The sequence below is a fragment of the Oncorhynchus kisutch genome, linkage group LG4 (genome assembly GCF_002021735.2).
Source record: "Oncorhynchus kisutch isolate 150728-3 linkage group LG4, Okis_V2, whole genome shotgun sequence".
NCBI lineage: Eukaryota > Metazoa > Chordata > Actinopteri > Salmoniformes > Salmonidae > Oncorhynchus > Oncorhynchus kisutch.
The window spans coordinates 36,644,563-36,662,507 of record NC_034177.2 but is presented as its reverse complement, the minus strand read 5'-3'; the positions used below and the strand labels follow the sequence as shown (position 1 = coordinate 36,662,507).

General features: G+C 43.5%; 1 protein-coding gene across 3 annotated transcripts in view; it reads left to right on the top strand.

The window, feature by feature from the left end:
• The window catches only part of pdhx (pyruvate dehydrogenase complex component X), a 76,409-nt gene that overhangs the window by 29,367 nt on the left and 29,097 nt on the right, over positions 1 to 17,945 (top strand). For all 3 annotated transcript variants that reach the window (XM_031822918.1, XM_020480941.2, XM_031822919.1), the window contains 3 exons: positions 1,981 to 2,081; positions 8,624 to 8,802; positions 10,732 to 10,830. In XM_031822918.1, coding sequence (XP_031678778.1) covers positions 1,981 to 2,081; positions 8,624 to 8,802; positions 10,732 to 10,830 — 379 coding nt within the window. The remainder of the gene's footprint in view (positions 1 to 1,980; positions 2,082 to 8,623; positions 8,803 to 10,731; positions 10,831 to 17,945) is intronic.

The following is a 17,945-nucleotide window of genomic DNA, read 5'->3' as shown; positions in this document are numbered from 1 at the left end:
ATTGTGGAATAAGGCCGTAAAGTAACAAAATTTGGAAAATGTCATGGTCTGAATACTTTCCGAAGGCACTATTTTCCTATTCAGCTTCGAATATTAAATGACTAAGTTGTTTTTGGTGTGACATATTATAGGCCTACTATGCTATAGGATATGCTATTAAATTCCAATCAATGTTTAAGTGATCTTGCGAGACATTGACTAAGCTTTGATCTAACTTCACTAAATGAGCTCCATGGTGAGAAGTGATTATCTTCTATTTGTAATAAGTACTGATTAGGCAAGAGATCTTGATGAGGGTTATTTTAAGCGATTTGAAGGCCCTTCGAATCGTTTTGCTGAAAGGACAGCACTATAAACGTAAGTGGCCACACATCGTTCTGTGTTCCACTGCGCAAGAGCGGGTCCAAGGCAGACGTGGTGAATTTGGATCCTAGATCTCATCGGCGTGTTAAGGTTCATGTGGTGGATCAGTTTGTCTGCATACGCAATCGAGGTGGTACGTTTCTGTAAGCTAAGCACTCGGACAGTAGTTCAGGTGCGTCGTACACATGAGCCCTTAGTCCATAACAAACTGGAGGACAGCTGTTTTAGCAACCCCTGGTAAAGTTTTATGTCTGTTCATGTCATGTCAGATTTGGCCCGCTCAAAGTGGTCAAGCCTCCGGCCGACGGGCCTCTGCACACACGCCAACAGTTATTCATTATTCGCACGACTGCCAGAAAGAGAGAAGACAGGGAAGAACATCCCTGCCCATCCCCTTGTATTGTACGTTTGTGTCACCGTGTAGCTTAATCCTATTGCCATTCCAGTGGAGAAGAGTTGAAAGGGGCAGGTGGTTGACTGTTTAACTTTTAATATCGCTCATCACTGGCTAACCCCTTGGGTCATCTGGTGTTAAAACCACACACACACATCCAATCTAGTCCTCCCTTCTCCCGGCTCTCTGGAGCTTCTGAGGTCAATTCTCACTCCCACCCCTGCCCACTTCTTCCCGCACATCCTCTATGATCCTCCCACTACCCTCTCTCCCACAATTCTCCCTTTAGCTCATCCTAAAAGTTGAGGTGATCTTTTACTAGGCAGGATATTGGAGCTGAGGATGGTGTTTTCCTGTATGGATGTGTACCTTCTCTCTCCCTGTGTTATTGTGCTGACCTGAAGTGACCTTCCCGCCCTAGGATCACCTGTTGAAAATAAAGTCTGACTTAATGTGACCCCTGCCCAATAGGCCCCAGCATCCATCTTCCTCTTCTGCCTTGTCTTCACTCAATAACAAATGGCCTCTTTTTAATAAAACATATTGAATTATCCCTCCCCTCTCCTGTTTTAGACTTGCTTCCCTAGCCCCATAGGGAAATGTAGATGCATGAGAAATATTATGAAGAACATCTAAATCCACCAGAACCCCTTCCTTTACACCCAGTATTGCTACTGTTTGAATTGAAGGGCAGTCCATAAGCGCAGATGAAGGATATCAAGGATGTGGAAAGATTCTATGTGGAGGAATGATCTTCTCCAATCTCATAAAACATTTGAGAAAAAGCCTGTGTCGTTATCCTTGCAAGGGCAGGGTGCTGGAGAACTGAAAACGGGTGCCAATAATTTTGACCCATATCTTTTTGAGATTTTGTTTTTATAACTTTTTAAACTAAATCTATTTTCTCTGAGCAATTGTATTAGTATATACTGTATAATAATAATAAATTGTCCCACTTTTTTTCTCATACAGTATACAGTAGCTCAGTTGTATTATTGTACACTATTTTCTTGCTCATCTTTATCAAGGGTGACTATGTACCCCACTGTATAGCCTAATGATCAGAGTGTTACCACCATAGCAGTTCTATATCTATGGTTTCATCATCCCTTAGAAATTGACTTTCTACACTTTCGGCAATTTTTTTTCATGTAACTTTTTCCTTTTCCCAATTATTGGTCTTTGACATTCTAAGCGGTCTGACTGTTGCTGGTGTCCTGCAGGTGATGCGGTAGCGGCTGGCGATGCGCTCTGTGAGATCGAGACGGACAAGGCCGTGGTTACCCTGGAGTCCAGTGATGACGGCGTCCTGGCCAAGATACTGGTGAGTGAACTGTGTTGTGTGTGTGTGTGTGTCAGTTCTTAGGGCTTCCCTCTTCTCCTTAGTTGGTGGAACATCAGTGATGAGGTGTGCTTCGTGACCTCTGTCTCTGTGTGTGTGTTGTGTGAATATTAATGACTCTGCCAAAGACAGACCGATCACTTGTCTTTCATCAACACTGCACCACATGTTTGTCCCTCAGAACAGAGGGATGAAAGCAGTTTATCCTCCGCTGTCAGATCGATCTGGCAATGGGAGAAAGCCTCCAATTACGTCCTAACGAGAGCGAGTGAGAGGATATTGATGGAAACTCTGTGGTACAGCTTTGCCTGTAAACCATCCTTTCCTCCGTCCTCTTAATTATCAGAGGTAAATGATCCAGCAGTCATAATGACATACTTTTGTATATATTGTGTATGTGGACACACCTTCAAATGAGTGGATTCGGCTATTTCAGCCACACCCGTTGCTGGCAGGTGTATAAAATTGAGCACAGAGCCATGCAATCTCCATAGGATAACATTGACAATAGAATGGCCTTACTGAAGAGCTCAGTGACTTCATGTGGCACTGTCATAGTCAGTTCATCAAATTTTTTCCCTGCTAGAGCTTCCTCGGTCAACTGTAAGTGCTGTTATTGTGAGGTGGAAACGTCTAGGAGCAACAACGGCTCAGCTGTGAAGTGGTAGCCTAGGCCACACAAGCTCACAGAACGGGACCATTGAAGCGCGTAGCGTGTAAAAATATTCTGTACTCAGTTGCAATACTCACTACCGAGTTCAAAACTGCCTCTGGAGGCAACGTCAGCACAATAACTGTTCGTTGGGAGCTTCATGAAATGGATTTCCATGGCCGAGCAGCCACACACAAGCCTAAGCTCACCATGCGCATTGCCAAGCGTCGGCTGGAGTGGTGTAAAGCTCGCCGCCATTGAACTCTGGAAACACGTTCTCTGGAGTGATGAATCACGCTTCACCATCTGGTAGTCCGACAGACGAATCTGGTTTTGGCGGATGCCAGGAGAACACTACCTGCCCGAATGCGTAGTGCCAACTGTGAAGTTTGGTGGAGTAGGAATAATGGTCTGGGGCTGTTTTTTTTCATGGTTCGGGCTTGGCCCCTTAGTTCCAGTGAAGGGAAATCTTAACGCTACAGCATACAATGACATTCTAGACGATTCTGTGCTTCCAACTTTGTGGTAACAGTTTGGGGAAAACCCTTTTCCTGTTTCAGCATGACATGACAGCACAAAGTGAGGTCCATACAGAAATGGTTTGTCGAAATCGGTGTGGAAGAACTTGACTGGCCTGCTCCGAGCCCTGAGCTCAACCCCATCGAACATCTTTGGGGTGAATTGAAAGTGCCCGACCTCGCTAATGTTCTCGTGGCTGAATGGAAGCAAGTCCCCGCAGCAATGGTACAACATCGAGTGGAAAGCCTTCCCAGAAGAGTAGAGGCTGTTATAGCAGCAAAGGAGGGACCAACTCTATATTAATGCCCATGATTCTGGATTGTGTCCACATACTTCCGGTCATGTAATGTGTTTTTACATTTTTTATTTTCAACCCAACATTCAATAACTAGCTAAGTGACACACACACACACACACACACACACAGTGTGACCTCCCACAGCTGATGCCATGGTTCCCTCCAGTCAGTCATCCGATCAGTGAGTGTCACATCATTCAGAACAGTGTCCTAATGGCAATTAGCCGTGTAAACCAGGCCACATATCATAGTTCAGCGAAGCATACCCATGTTGTTCTAGTGCTGTGGTTCAGGTGGTGTCTGAGTGTACCATGAATAAAGAGCTGATGTGGAGTAATTACTTAGACAGATAGCAACTCGTGTGCATAAACAAGAGTGTTGCTCTGGAAATATAACACTTCTATGACATCACTATCAGCAGGCGAAGTGTCTCTCTCATTGTTATGTGTTTTCAATTATAATTTCTCTCTCTGCCTTTTTTAGCCCTTGCTCCATTCTCATTCTCTTCTTCATGTTTTCTTTCTCTTCCCTCTCCCTCCTTCCGATCCATGTCTCGGCTGCCATGGGGATAAGGTAGTTTCCATGGCAACGTCCCAGGAGTTGGAGGAAGGGGCATTTAGGAAGGCTTGGAGCTGGCAGAAAGAGGGAGAGCGATAATCCCCCCCCAGGTTCAGCTAGCATCCAGACCAACACCCCCACCACTGAATACCCCAGACCCAGTCTCTACTGGGGGTATTAGAGAGGAAGCGTGCCAGTCTGTGTGGATGTGTGTCTGCGTCCTGGTGTGTATCGTGTGTGGTGTTACTAGTATGAGCGATGTTTTTCCTGGCTGTGTGTGGAAGGGGCTTGATGGCCTCTGCTCTCTGTAGATCACAGCACAGATTAGCCCACAGTGGTGTAGTAGCGGTGCTGTCTAAGCATGTACCCACTAGGATTCTAGTTTAGCTTCTAGTGTTACATCCGTGAACACACAAAAGGCTGATAGGGCACATGTAGAGATCCCCCACACATTGATGGATCGGTGGGTGTGCAGGGATTTTCGAGATGGATTGATACAGTGGACAGAATGTATGTCAACATTTAACGGTCGAGATAACTAGTGGCAAGATGGATGGATGTTTAGATGGATGGAAGAAGGAAAGGCTAGATGAAGATGGTCTGACATGGTCCACAGTGCTAACCTGACAGCATTTATCATGTAATTTATCACTCTGCTTCCCTCCCTCCATTCCTACATACTTTCTCATCAGGATGCTGTCATTTTAGGATAGATTAATCTTCCAGGGGGGAGTTTGTTGGCTGTGTCTCTGCTCAACTGACATCTTCCCTGCACTACAACTAGCCAAACCATGACTGTAAAAATAATGGACAAAGCCATCCATCACGTGACGTCATTAATTTCTATGTGAAGCCTCAATAGATCATTGAAGTCAAATGAAGTGAGTTAAGATGGCGTCTCATGGAGGCATAACGTGTAGTTAGAGCTACTCGAGGAAGTGACGTTACAGGCTAGCTCGGTGCTGCCCCCTCAAATTCAGTAATGCTGCGTTTACCTGGTACGAGGTAGACGTCAATCCGGATGTCCGGAGCTCAACGGTAAATGCTGTTGAAGCTGGCAGTGAATGCCGTCAGCCACCATGGTAGATGGGACTTGCCGCCAGAGTTCAAATATTTCAACTTTTGCTGTCTGCCGTAGCATTGTTTTCTACCGGATGTTGATTTGCTCTGAAATCACCATAGCAACGCATCCCGTCATGCTGGCTTGCTTTTGCCATCACCGTCTTTCTTGCTTTCCTTCCCGCAATGTCGACTGGTATGCCGGTTTTTGCATCCCTCGTCTAAACGCAGCATAACTCAAGTTGATGGCCGGCCGGGATACTGCATGCTGCCATTAGCAACTCAATTAGCAACTCAACTTCTCTGTACGATTTTAAAATTATTGGTTCAAGGACACACATCTGGTGTATCAGAAGCAATTATTGGTACCATGATTGTCTCCGAAAGTGTTTATTTACATGAAGATTGACCATGAAGATTGCCATTTCCCCATTCACTATAATGGAGGATCATGCTTTCTGCCAATAATACCTGCAGGAGCGGTGGGCCTTCTGTGGCATTAATGAGAAGGGCCAGTCGTTCTCCCCTGGGCCGGAAGCCTTATGAAGAGAAGAACAGAAAGGCCTGCATGTTGAATATGCTCCCAATTTACCACCTTTTATAGGCAACGTTTCAATCCAACACAGATCTTTGTCTGGTCTTTGAAATGATACAAAATGCATAGGTTAACCTATAAATGGTGTTTCGTTATATAATATATGAACTAGTTGATATATTCAGGATAGACCCCGTAGGAACACTATACTCACTGATCTCACTCGTGTGCTTTAATTTATCAGATTGAGAATGCAGACGAATCAAAAGCCCTGGGAGAGAGAGGGCTGCTGGGGAAAAGCCCTCCTCTGGACTCTAATTAGACTAGTCTGCCCAGTAACAAGTTGCAGGATATAGGATTCAATCATATCGCCTCAAATCCCTCTTTCTGTCCTGGCAGATCAATACACTCACACGGAGGCGCACACACACCAAATCAATACAGGATATTTTTATTCCAAGAGTCTCCAAAATAAGCCACCCTCTTCCCCACCTCTTCCTTTCTCTTTGATCTGGAGGCGAGGGACTAATTGTGTACTGTTTACAAGTCACAGGTGTCAAGCCTATCCTTGTTGAGGGTGCAAGTCTGGGTGTGTGAGTCTTGAATTGTGTCAGAGATCACAAGAGTAAAGAGTAATTTTCTGAAATCTGTGCATAGCCTGCTAAAAATGGTGTCCTCCTCATCCACCTCTTGACTTATTGTTCTTTACTGAAACCAGCCAGGTCTTTTAATGTGTGTCAGTCAGGTTGAACCTGTGCCATTTCACTGTCTGCTGAGGTCGGAGGTGCTGCTCAGTTATTTGGCTAAGTGCCTGTGTTTGCTATGATGTGGCGGAATGGTTCAGGACCGGCACTGTCCTTTTGCAACCAGATGGCAGTGTTGAGCCCCACACACTGCACCCCATCTGTGAATAAGTGGAAAGAAAGGGACAATGATGATGTGTGCGTGTGTAAAGGCTGTGAATGACACAGCCCCCAGCCGCAGCTTCTTCGAGAGCTGTGTTAAACGTCTATAAATACCTACTTGTCTAACTGGTGTTTATAGAGCCTAATGGTAGGGAGAGAGCATCGCTGGTCTCTCACTCACTCACTCTCACACACACCAGTTACATGCATTGTGTGGCACAGTATTGTGCAAGACTGTGGTTGTATGTTTTCTTGTTCATTGCTCAGTATGTGTTCTTGTATTTGCAGCCCCACAGTCACATTGGAATTTAATGGGTTTGTTTTGTAGCACAATAGAGTTGTGCCTATTGGGATGGTGGTTGTCAGAGGCAGTTTGAAATACTGCAGTGTTGCACTGATCCAATCAAATGAAGATATGTGGATTATGATGGGGATATACTAATCTGTCATGCCCTTCAGACAGCTGTATGACCCGGCTAGGGTCAGTGGTCACAGCCAGGGCTGAAGTTCAGTGTCATGTCACATCCAACTGTTCTGGTAATCCTGTCATTTCTCATTGTGGTGAATGTAACCAACATAGCCACATAGTCCTACTGTATGTGGTAATGGCATTTCTAAAGCCATGAGGCCCTGCCATTTATTGATCACCTCACACTGGGCCAGAGGTGCCATGGAGAGACACACATACACACTACCTGTAGCACCTAGCATATGGACAGGAAGCCATATATATATATCTATATATCACACAACAAACAGACCGGGTAGTCTTGGTAGTTTAATGCGTCAGGGATGTTGTGCAGCTATTTTGTAGTAAACAAAACTTTTTTTTTCCTTCTTCTCACTGCCAAAGCAGTCACATCTTCCCTAGCTACCTACTATCCAATGGACAATAGAAATTTGCCTACCTTTTTGCTTTTAGGAGTCCCTTGCCTTTACTCAGTGAGACATGGTAGTAAAGTGTTTTTGACTGTTGTACTGAGGGGAATATCCTGGGTGAAACTGGAGGTGTGCCTGGCCTGCTGGCTGGCCTGGGAGCGCAGGTGGTCTTATCCTGCTGTTGTTTCTGGTTAGGTGAAGTCCGTGGTCTTATTGGAGCACATCTATTGTTTAGATGCCACTGGGGAGAAGGTGACTGGGTGAACTCCTTGATTCAAAGCTATCTGACATTCAGCCAGTTACAAGGGCTTGTGTTCTGATCTAATGCAGAAACCAATTGCCTGATCAATTTCATTGTCGCCATGATTGAATGGGACTGCTTTTCCTGTCGGCAACAGCGGTTGTTATTTGTGTTGTTTTTCTCTTCTTTTCTGGCGAGCGGAGCTACGCCCTTTAGCAGGAATGACAGCTCCGTAAGTGGATACCATTTGGAAATAGATGGAGTGTTACAGCCCTGCCTCATCCATTGTGCCTGGCCTTTCATTTAAAACTAATCAATATTGACCGGGGAAAAACACCTTGCTGACTATGAGGGGGTGGAGACATCCACGCTGTGCCTTAATGACGCTGTTAGAGACCGAGATGAAGAGAAAGATGGATATTGAGAGCGAATCGATGTGCGACCGGGGGGTGTGTGTGAAGGAACAGTAAGCATTCATTCCCGCCTCCATTAGAGTCCTTGGCCTTGTGTGTTTTGTCAGAACAGGTGAGGGGAAATGAAGTGAATTGAGTAGGCAGTGTGGACAGACACACAGTGGATGGAAAGGTCTGCCTATGGTCCCTCTGGTAGCAGTAACATATTATGTCAAGAGGTAATGATCTTTTGAAAATCCTCCTCCTGGTGGTTCTTTACATTCTTCCTATCATGTGTTCTCTCCCTCTCTAGTTCCTCTCTTCTTCTCCCTTCCTTCTTCCCCCAAATGCTCTTTCTCGTTCTTATGTGCTTTCTTCCCCTCTCTATTTCTCCACCTCTCCTCAGTCTTCTTGCGCATTCTGAGTCAAATTCAAATGCAGCTTGATAGTGATTATTATTATAAAAGTGTCTCTGCGTGTCCTCAGATGGAGGAGGGCAGTCGTGCCGTGCGTCTGGGGACTCTCATTGCCCTCATGGTGGAGGAAGGGGAGGACTGGAAGACAGTGGAGATCCCGCCACCTGTGGCAGCCACCCAAGCAACTCCCGCTCCGGCAGCCCCCACTGCACCACCACCACATCCCCCCAGAGCAGCCTCCACAGGACCGTGAGTCTCACCTCTCTCCTCTTCTTCCTCTCTCCCACTATTACATCACTCTACTGTCATGCTCTACTCTGCCATTCTAATCAACTAATCATTAAATTAATCAGTAAATCAATTGGTATTTGTGTAGTGCTTTTCACAAATACACAAACATTTGTCAAAAGTGCTTGATAACAACCTTGGCATGACCCTGTAAAGAGCAAATAGATGCTTCAGTGGTAAGAAAGAAACTCCCAAGGAAGGAAGAAACCTTGAGAGGAACTAGACTACAGCTGAAGCCAATCCCCTTTTGCCTGGTCAGATAAACGTTCAGAGTACATACAACTCCTTTTCCCATTCTTAGGGTCTCCACCATCACACAACGTGCTGAGTAAGTCAACTGTCCCTTTCCACATCCATGTTAAAACGCAAGAGATACTCTCCTGCCTTATTAACACACATAGGACAGGAGCTGGAACTAAACATCAAATCAGGGCCTATTCAGAAAAATGTGTGTTTCCACTGTCCACTTGTATTCCCATTTTCCCCCAAAGCTTGTTCAAATGAAGCAGGGTTAAAGGTCTGACTGAGCATACAAGTATCTAAGTATCTGACTGAGCATTGGTAGGCAGAAGCCGGCGCATAAACATTCATTCAAACAGCACTTTCATGCATTTTAACAGCAGCTCTTCGTTGTGCGTCAAGCATTGCGCTGTTTATGACTTCAAGCCTATCTACTCCCGAAATAAGGCTGGTGTAACCGAAGTGAAATGGCTAGCTAGTTATCGCGCTAATAGCGTTTCAAACGTCACTCGCTCTGAGCCTTCTAGTAGTTGTTCCCCTTGCTCTGCATGGGTAACGCTACTTTGATGGTGGCTGTTGTCGTTATGTTGCTGGTTCGAGCCCAGGGAGGAGCGAGGAGAGGGACGGAAGCCTTACTGTTACACTGGCTAAAGTGCCTATAAGAACATCCAATAATCAAACAAATGGTATAGAGGGAAATAGTCCTATAATTCCCATAATAACTACAACCTAAAACTTCGTACCTGGGAATATTGAAGACTCATGTTAAAAGGAACCACCATCTTTCATATGTTCTCAGCAAGGAACTGAAAGGTTAGCTTTCTGACATAGCACATATTGCACTTTTACTTTCTTCTCCAACACTTTGTTTTTGCATTATTTAAACCAAAATGTTTCATTATTTACTTAACTTACAACAATACTGAATGAACACTTATTTTAATTGTCATTATTACAAAAACATATATATATATTTTTTTATCAGCCGATTAATCGGTATCGGCTTTTTTGGTCCTCCAATAATCGGTATCGGCGTTGAAAAATCATAATCGGTCAACCTCTAAAATGGACTCTGAAAGTCACTTGACTTCAATGAGTGTTTGCTAATTTGAGCAGTACCACTGTCATTATCCTCTGTCTAAATTGAGAAAGCGTGAGAGCAGGGTCATGTCAATGTTTTTAGGATTGAAGTGGGTGTTAAGGCCCAACGGCAGAGACATTAAATCGGTCCTTTAGAACAGTTTAATTGCTCCTCTATTAAAATGTCACAGGGCGAAGCATTTACGCTCATAGCTGCTTTTTTTTTTGTTGCCTTTTTAGGTGAAAGTGAATCTAATCAAATAAAATTGTATTTGTCACATACTTCGTAAAACAACTAGTTCAAACTAACAGTGAAATGCTTACTTACGGTAGTGAATGGTAATGCAGGTGCATGTTCTGAACTGTCTAGAATGTACACAAGCTGAGTGCATTGACAGCTTAATGGGCTGAAGCCTATATGGTATACATAAGCTGAAAAATAACACATTCTGAAAAAATATTTGTTTACATTTAATGTTGACTATTCATGTTCTCTGACCAATCAGGACATGCTTATGGTCAGATTAATTTTGTGTCTGTGTGTCTCTCTGTCCTTTCCTCTCCCCCCAGGTTGCGGTTGAGCCCGGCAGCCAGACACATCCTGGACACACACGGTCTGGACCCCCAGCTGGCCACTCCCACCGGACACAGGGGCATCATCACCAAGGAGTGAGTTCACGTACGAAATGTGTTCAGCGTGGTGAAGTGTAATGAACAGGGCGGACATGATTCCCCTCTTCTAATCTAGCTACAGACTGTCAAGTGTTTTGTGACTTTAGACTCAGAGTGTGGGTACTGGGTGGTTTATGTGTGTTATACACTACTGAGCAAGTTAAAATAGTGCAAATCTCTCTGAGGAAGAAATGACAATCTAACTGACAAAAACAAGTGTGAGAGATGTTGTGAATGAAAGGGGAGTGAGGAGAGTACGGTGTAAAGTGACAGAAATTCACTGAGTGCAAAAGTTATCAAGTTGCCAGGTGCTTTAACCCTGGTATGCGGGTGTGCTCACACCAGAGGAAGCTGTGAAACTGTGAGCGCAAACAATACACACACACACACACACACACACACAACTTTAATGGCCACCTGCTGTCACGCAGGGTTTGATGGAATGTTCTAGTTACCCAACTTGCACCCTGCTGGGGAATCTCATTAAGACACAGCTGTCTCCATGGCAACCCAGTCTCCAGGGCCGACTGGTGGCCATAGAAACACAGGCCGTATGTTTTAGGAGACGTATCTGTCGATGTTCCCGTGTGTCTGTTTGTTATTCACACGAGTTTGTGCACGTGTATGTCTGTTAAAGAGCGAGTGTAAGGGCACGTAAGGAACCACACTCGACACGGGAAGATCACCTAAAGGCCTGTACGTTGGATTCAGTCTTTTGTGATTATTATATGTCACATTGTGTGATGTTACCAATTTAAAATCTTAATATCAACATGGCCAGATTGTATGATTTGCTTCAGTTCTGTGAGTCTTGTGAGGCTTCGTCAGCCGATGTAGGGTATTTCAACTGCAGCGGTGTATTTGGTCTGTGCATGTTCCAGCAGCGCATGCCTTCCTCTATGCTTATGCGCGAGTAAAGGGAGTTTGGAAGAACTGAAAGTATGCATGTTAGAAATAGTTTTCATATGCTTTTAGTCATGTTGCGTACAAAGTTATGTGGACACCTGCTCATCGAAAATCATGGCCATTAATATGGAGTTTGACCCCCCCCTTTGCTGCTATCACAGCCTTTCCTCTTCTGGGAAGGCTTTCCACTTGATGTTGGAGCATTGCTGAGGGGACTTCCATTCAGCCACGAGCATTCGTGAGGTTGGGCGATTTAGACCTTGATCGTAGTCGGGGTTCCAATTCATCCCAAAGGTGTTATATGGAATTGAGGTCAGGGCTCTGTGCAGGCCAGGCAAATTCTTCCACACTGAACTTGACAAACTATTTCTGTATGGACCTTCCTTTTTGCATGGGGGCATTGTCATTCTGAAACAGGAAAGGGCCTTCCCCAAACTGTTGCCACAGTTGGAAGCACAGAATCGTCTAGAATGCTGTAGTTCCAGTGAATGGAAATCTTAATGCTAAGGGGCCTGAACCATGAAAAACAGCCCCAGACCATTATTCCTCCTCCACCAAACTCTACAGTTGGCACTATGCTTTGGGGCAGGTATCGTTCTCCTGGCATCCGCCAAACCCAGATTTGTCTGTCGGACTGTCACATGTGGAAGCGTGATTCATCACAGAGGCAGGTTGGAACATGGTCGTTGTGGTAAAACAATGCACAGAAAGTGGTAGGCGATTTTAAGCATTTTTCAAAATCCCATCAGGTAGCCTGATTTCAGATGTCATGTAAACACGATTATTAGGGAAGCATGAACATGTTTTAAATTGAACTATTATATTAATCTGACTATTCACAATAATAATTTGCTTTAAAACTAACATTTTCTCTCTGCCCTGGCGCAAAATGAGTAGAATTGCAGAAAATGTGCTTTAAAACAGCAACATTTTGTCTCTTCCGGCCAAGAGGAGTGTCCTCTTGTGTGGGTCCACTATAGAACAACAACACAGAACAAAACATATAGCCCATTGATGAGATCATAGTGGTAACGCAAATCCACAGGAAGGGTTCATTTATTAGTGGAAGGGGATGAGGATGTTGGGTTTTTGTATCACTAGTTATTCAATGCTTGATTTATCATACCAATAGCCCTCATACACAATGGTGCATGGAAGTAGAAAAAAAATTGAGGCCACTCCCACTTTAGTGTAGCTGCTCATCTATTTTCTGGTGCATCAGTGAGTTTCTAACTAATGTAAACACATGTTACGTGGTGCGGTGACACCAAAACAAACTAACTCCACTGTCTCTCAAATCATTAGTCTTTATCTCTCTCTCCCAATCTGTCTTTCTCACTCTCTCTCTTCCTCTATTCATTGTCTGTTGATGTTGAAAAGGAGGCCCTGTGTTTCTGGAGAACATTGTGTACTGTTAACTCCACAGAGGAGGGGATATGGGGGATTCAACACAGTGTCAAATAACAATGGCAGGCATGTGGCTGTTCTCTGTCTCTAAGGCCTACAGCTACAGCATGTACAGAGAACACACATGACTGGCTCGCTACAGATAGATAAAGCACCACTACCTATCTCTACCATGCTTCACTTCACCTCAATGGCTTAGAAAACACTTTCTCATTTGCTGGATGTGTTCCAACAAAATATATGATTAATGGAATTGATTTATACAATTATCATGCATGCCTTGTAAGCATCTGACCGCGAGTGGGTAATCTGTCTCTACCATCAGTCAACGTATAATCATTGGATAACAAAGTAGACGAGCTACGATCACGAATATCCTACCAACGGGACATAAAAAAACTGTAATATCTTATGTTTCACCAAGTCGTGGCTAAACGACGACACAGATGACATACAGCTGGCGGGGTTCACGCTGCATCGTCAAGATAGAACAGCTGCCTCCAGTAAGACCAGGGCTGGCGGTCTGTGTATGTTTGTAAACAATAGCTGGTGCACGAAATCTAATATTAAGGAAGTGTCAAGGTTTTGCTCGCCTGAGGTAAAGTACACTATTTACCAAGAGTTTATATTTTTCGTAGCAGAATCTTCAGTAATTTTGGTAATGAACTTAATCAATGGCAATCTATCGTAGCTCTGGTAATTTATACTTAAATAACTTCTAATACATTAAGACTATATATTAATATATTTTATCTTTGTCCATGAGTTTCTAGTAGAGGGAAAAGGGATACCTATTCAGTTGCACAATTGAATGCAATCAACCAAAATGTGTCTTCCGCAATTAACCCAAACCCTCTGAATCAGAGCAGGGCTGCCTTAATCAACATCGCCTGGGGAGCAGTTGTTGTTGGGAGATAACTGCCTCGCTCAGACCATATGGTTCAAGAGGAAAATTGTATAATTCATGAAAAAAAGCATCAAATCAACAATGGCATCAATTAACTCTGCAACTCTTCCAACTATTTACTTTTTTCACAACTGCCACCAGTTTGGCGACAAAACATTTTCAACAAATGCATATTGACATAGCAAAATAAATGTTTGTAAAAAATTTAGATTTTTAATGCTGAAACCCTCATATTAAATACCAATGGTATGCATTCACTAAGTTGGTTTATATTTAGGATGTTTTACAGCTTTGTCATTAAATGTATTTTAAAATGATCGTATACAATTCTTTCATGTGTTGTACATGTGATAAGGCCACGCAGAGGGCCAGAGATGATTAGTCTCCTGTGATAATCTGAAGTACCCAAAAGGGCCACTAGAAGTCTGGTGATAAATTTCATAAAAGTCTTAAGTTTCCAGTGATAAACCCTCCTTTGGCAACCCTAATAAGCATGAAGTGGGCTTTGGCTTAAAATAAACTAACATTTACATTAAGTCTTCCTCAGAGAGACGTGTGTCTAAGCCAGCCATATTGTCTCCATACGAAGGGCTATTATCGTCAAGTACATCCCCCGTTGTTAACATCAATACCATTTTAAAGGCACTTCACCATTTCAGTGTGCTGCATGTTTGTCTGCCGGAGGAGAGAGGAATGGAGTAGAGGTTTTTTTTGTACATCGGGCTGATTGTGTTTTTATGGGAAGGGTTGTTTCAGAAATGTAACATTTGTCCAAGGAAGTCTGTGGTCGTGACTTATTTCAAGGTACACTGTACGTTTTATTTTTGGTAGACGTTAGGGTTATGCAAAACCTGTCCGCAGCATTAATTTTCTAGATTTCTTATCGCCCTCTGACAAGCGATCTGAAAAGCCTGCCTCAGTTTGACCCAGTGACTTTAGATATTATCCTTATCATCATTACTGATAATAGTAGAATTACAGTATCATTATATCGTATCATTACTTTATACGGCAGTGGTTCCCAACCTTTATTGGTTACTGTACCACCAAGTATATTTTTCTCTGCCCAGATTATCATTGGAAGTAACCCATCTGCATTTTACCAGTATGCCTATGGGCTCATGAGTTTTCTCAAGTACCCCATGTGGATAGGCCATGTACCTCCAGGGGTCCTACTACCTCTGGTTGGGTAACACTGGTTTACGGTATACCTTCACAGTATTCTTTAATAGCTAGAATCTGCAAGAGATCAGGCCAAAAATCGAACCCAGCTTGTACCAGGTTTCTGGACTATGGTAGATATTGTATTTTATGTTGAGAGACTCAGATCTTTCCCTCTGTGGCAATATAAGGCTTTTCTCCACTGGAGTGAAGGGGTTTTCATGACCATCATTCCCTCTGTTGTGTCCCAGATGGCAGTGTAGAGTCTGGATTTCACTCAGACAGTCAGGGGGAGGTGTGTGTGTCTGTTTTATCTGTGGTGTGTGTGTCTGGTGTGTATGCATCTTTAATATTCCAGTCACCTCTTCACAGGCTTTGAGGCTCTTTGGCCTTGTCTGTCAGTGGGTGTAAATGGCCTGTGTGAAAAGCAGATGTCTTGTGTGAGGAAGGATCAGCCAGCCAGGCAGCCAGTGAGCCAGCTAGCAGCACACGCAGTAGCCTATTAGTGAGTGATGTCATCGCCACACACTGGGGGCTCTGGGCTGACGATGTATGAGCTAAATTGCTGTGCTCTTCATTGTATAGAAAGGACATTCTTCATGTTGCATTGGGATTCATGGATAATGTGTAACACACTCATCATACAAAGAAATAGGATGAATTTTGTACATGGTATATATATATTGTGGTGTTATTTTTCAAGTTGTAATGTGAAGCTCTACATGCAGCCCCCCCATCCCTTTTGAAAGAAACTGACAGGGAGGTAATGACATCATCAATGTTTAATCTAAATCTCACATCCTCCTCTTTTTCACTGGCTGGGCTCTCTTTGTTCTCTTAGCAGGAGTAGGAACAGTCATGCAAATTCAGATGCACATGTACAGTTGAAGTCGGATGTTTACATACACCTTAGCCAAATACATTTAAACTCAGTTTTTCACAATTCCTGACATTTTAATCAAATTTTAAAATTCCCTGTTTTAGGTCAGTTAGGATCACCACTTTATTTTAAGAATGTGAAATGTCAGAATAGTAGTGTAGAAAGTGATTTATTTCAGCTTTTATTTCTTTCATCACATACCCAGTGGGTTAGAAGTTTACATACACTCAATTAGTATTTGGTAACTTTGCTTTTAAAATGTTTAACTTGGGTCAAAAGTTTCGGTTAGCCTTCCACAAGCTTCCCACAATAAGTTGGATGAATTTTAACCCATTCCTCCTGACAGAGCTGGTGTAACTGAGTCAGGTTTGTAGGCCGCCTTCCTCGCACACTCTTTTTCAGTTCTGCCCACAAATGTTCTATATGATTGAGGTCAGGGCTTTGTGATGGCCACTCCAATACCTTGACTTTGTTGTCCTTAAGCCATTTTGCCACAACTTTGGAAGTATGCTTGGGGTCATTGTCCATTTGGAAGACCCAATTGCAAACAAGGTTTAACTTCCTGACTGATGTCTTAAGATGTTGCTTCAATATTTCCAGATAATTTTCCTTTCCTCATGAAGCCATCTATTTTGAAGTGCACCATTACCTTCTGCAGCAAAGCACCCCCACAACATGATGCTGCCACCTCTGTGTTTCACGGTTGAGATGGTGTTCTTCAGCTTGCAAGCCTCCCCATTTTTCATCCTAACATAACGTTTGTCATTATTGCCAAACAGTTCTATTTTTGTTTCATCAGACCAGAGGACATTTCTCCAAAAGTACGATCTTTGTCCCCGTGTGCAGTTGCAAACCGTAGTCTGGCTTTTTTTATGGTGGTTTTGGAGCGTCGGCGTCTTCCTTTCTGAGCGGCCTTTCAGGTTGTTGACATAGGACTCGTTTTACTGTGGATATAGATACTTTTGTGCATGTTTCCTCCAGCATCTTCACAAGGTCCATTGCTGTTGTTCTGGGATTGATTTGCACTTTTCGTACCAAAGTAAGTTTATCTCTAGGAGACAGAATGCATCTCTTTCCTGAGCGGTATGACAGCTGCATGGTCCCATGGTCTTTATACTTGCGTACTATTGTTTGTACAGATGAACGTGGTACCTTCAGGCGTTTGGAAATTGCTCCCAAGGATGAACCAGACTTGTGGAGGTCTTTGCTGATTTTATTTACATTTTCCCATGATGTCGAGCAGAGGCACTGAGTTTGAAGGTAGGACTTGAAATACATCCACAGGTACACCTCCAATTGACTCAGATTATGTCAATTAGCCTATCAGAAGCTTCTAAATCCATGACATCATTTTCTGGATTTTTCATGCTCTTTAAAGGCACAGTGAACTTTTGACCCCCTGGAATTGTGATACAGTGAATTATAATTGAAATAATCTATCTGTAAATGATTGTTGGAAAAATGAATTGTCATGCACTAAGTAGATGTCCTAACCGACTTGCCGACTTCCTAACCAAAACTATAGTTTGTTAACAAGACTTTTGTGGAGTGGTTGAAAAATGAGTTTTAATGACTCCAACCTGTGTATGTAAACTTCAGACTTCAACTGTATCAGCAGAACGGGTAGGAAGAGTGGCAGGTAGCAGGTAGTGATTGGGCCACCCCATGCAAAGTGGCTCAGGTCTTTCAGAGGGCATGTAGCTTCCTGTCGCTAACCTAACCTGGAGGAACCAGCCTCTACTGCCTGCATGCCTGCCTACCTACACTGCTCTTCAATTATAGATGTGTGTGTGCCTGCAAATTGGTTTGTGTGTCTTTAAGTGTGGGTGGGGAATTCCAACATGCCAAGGA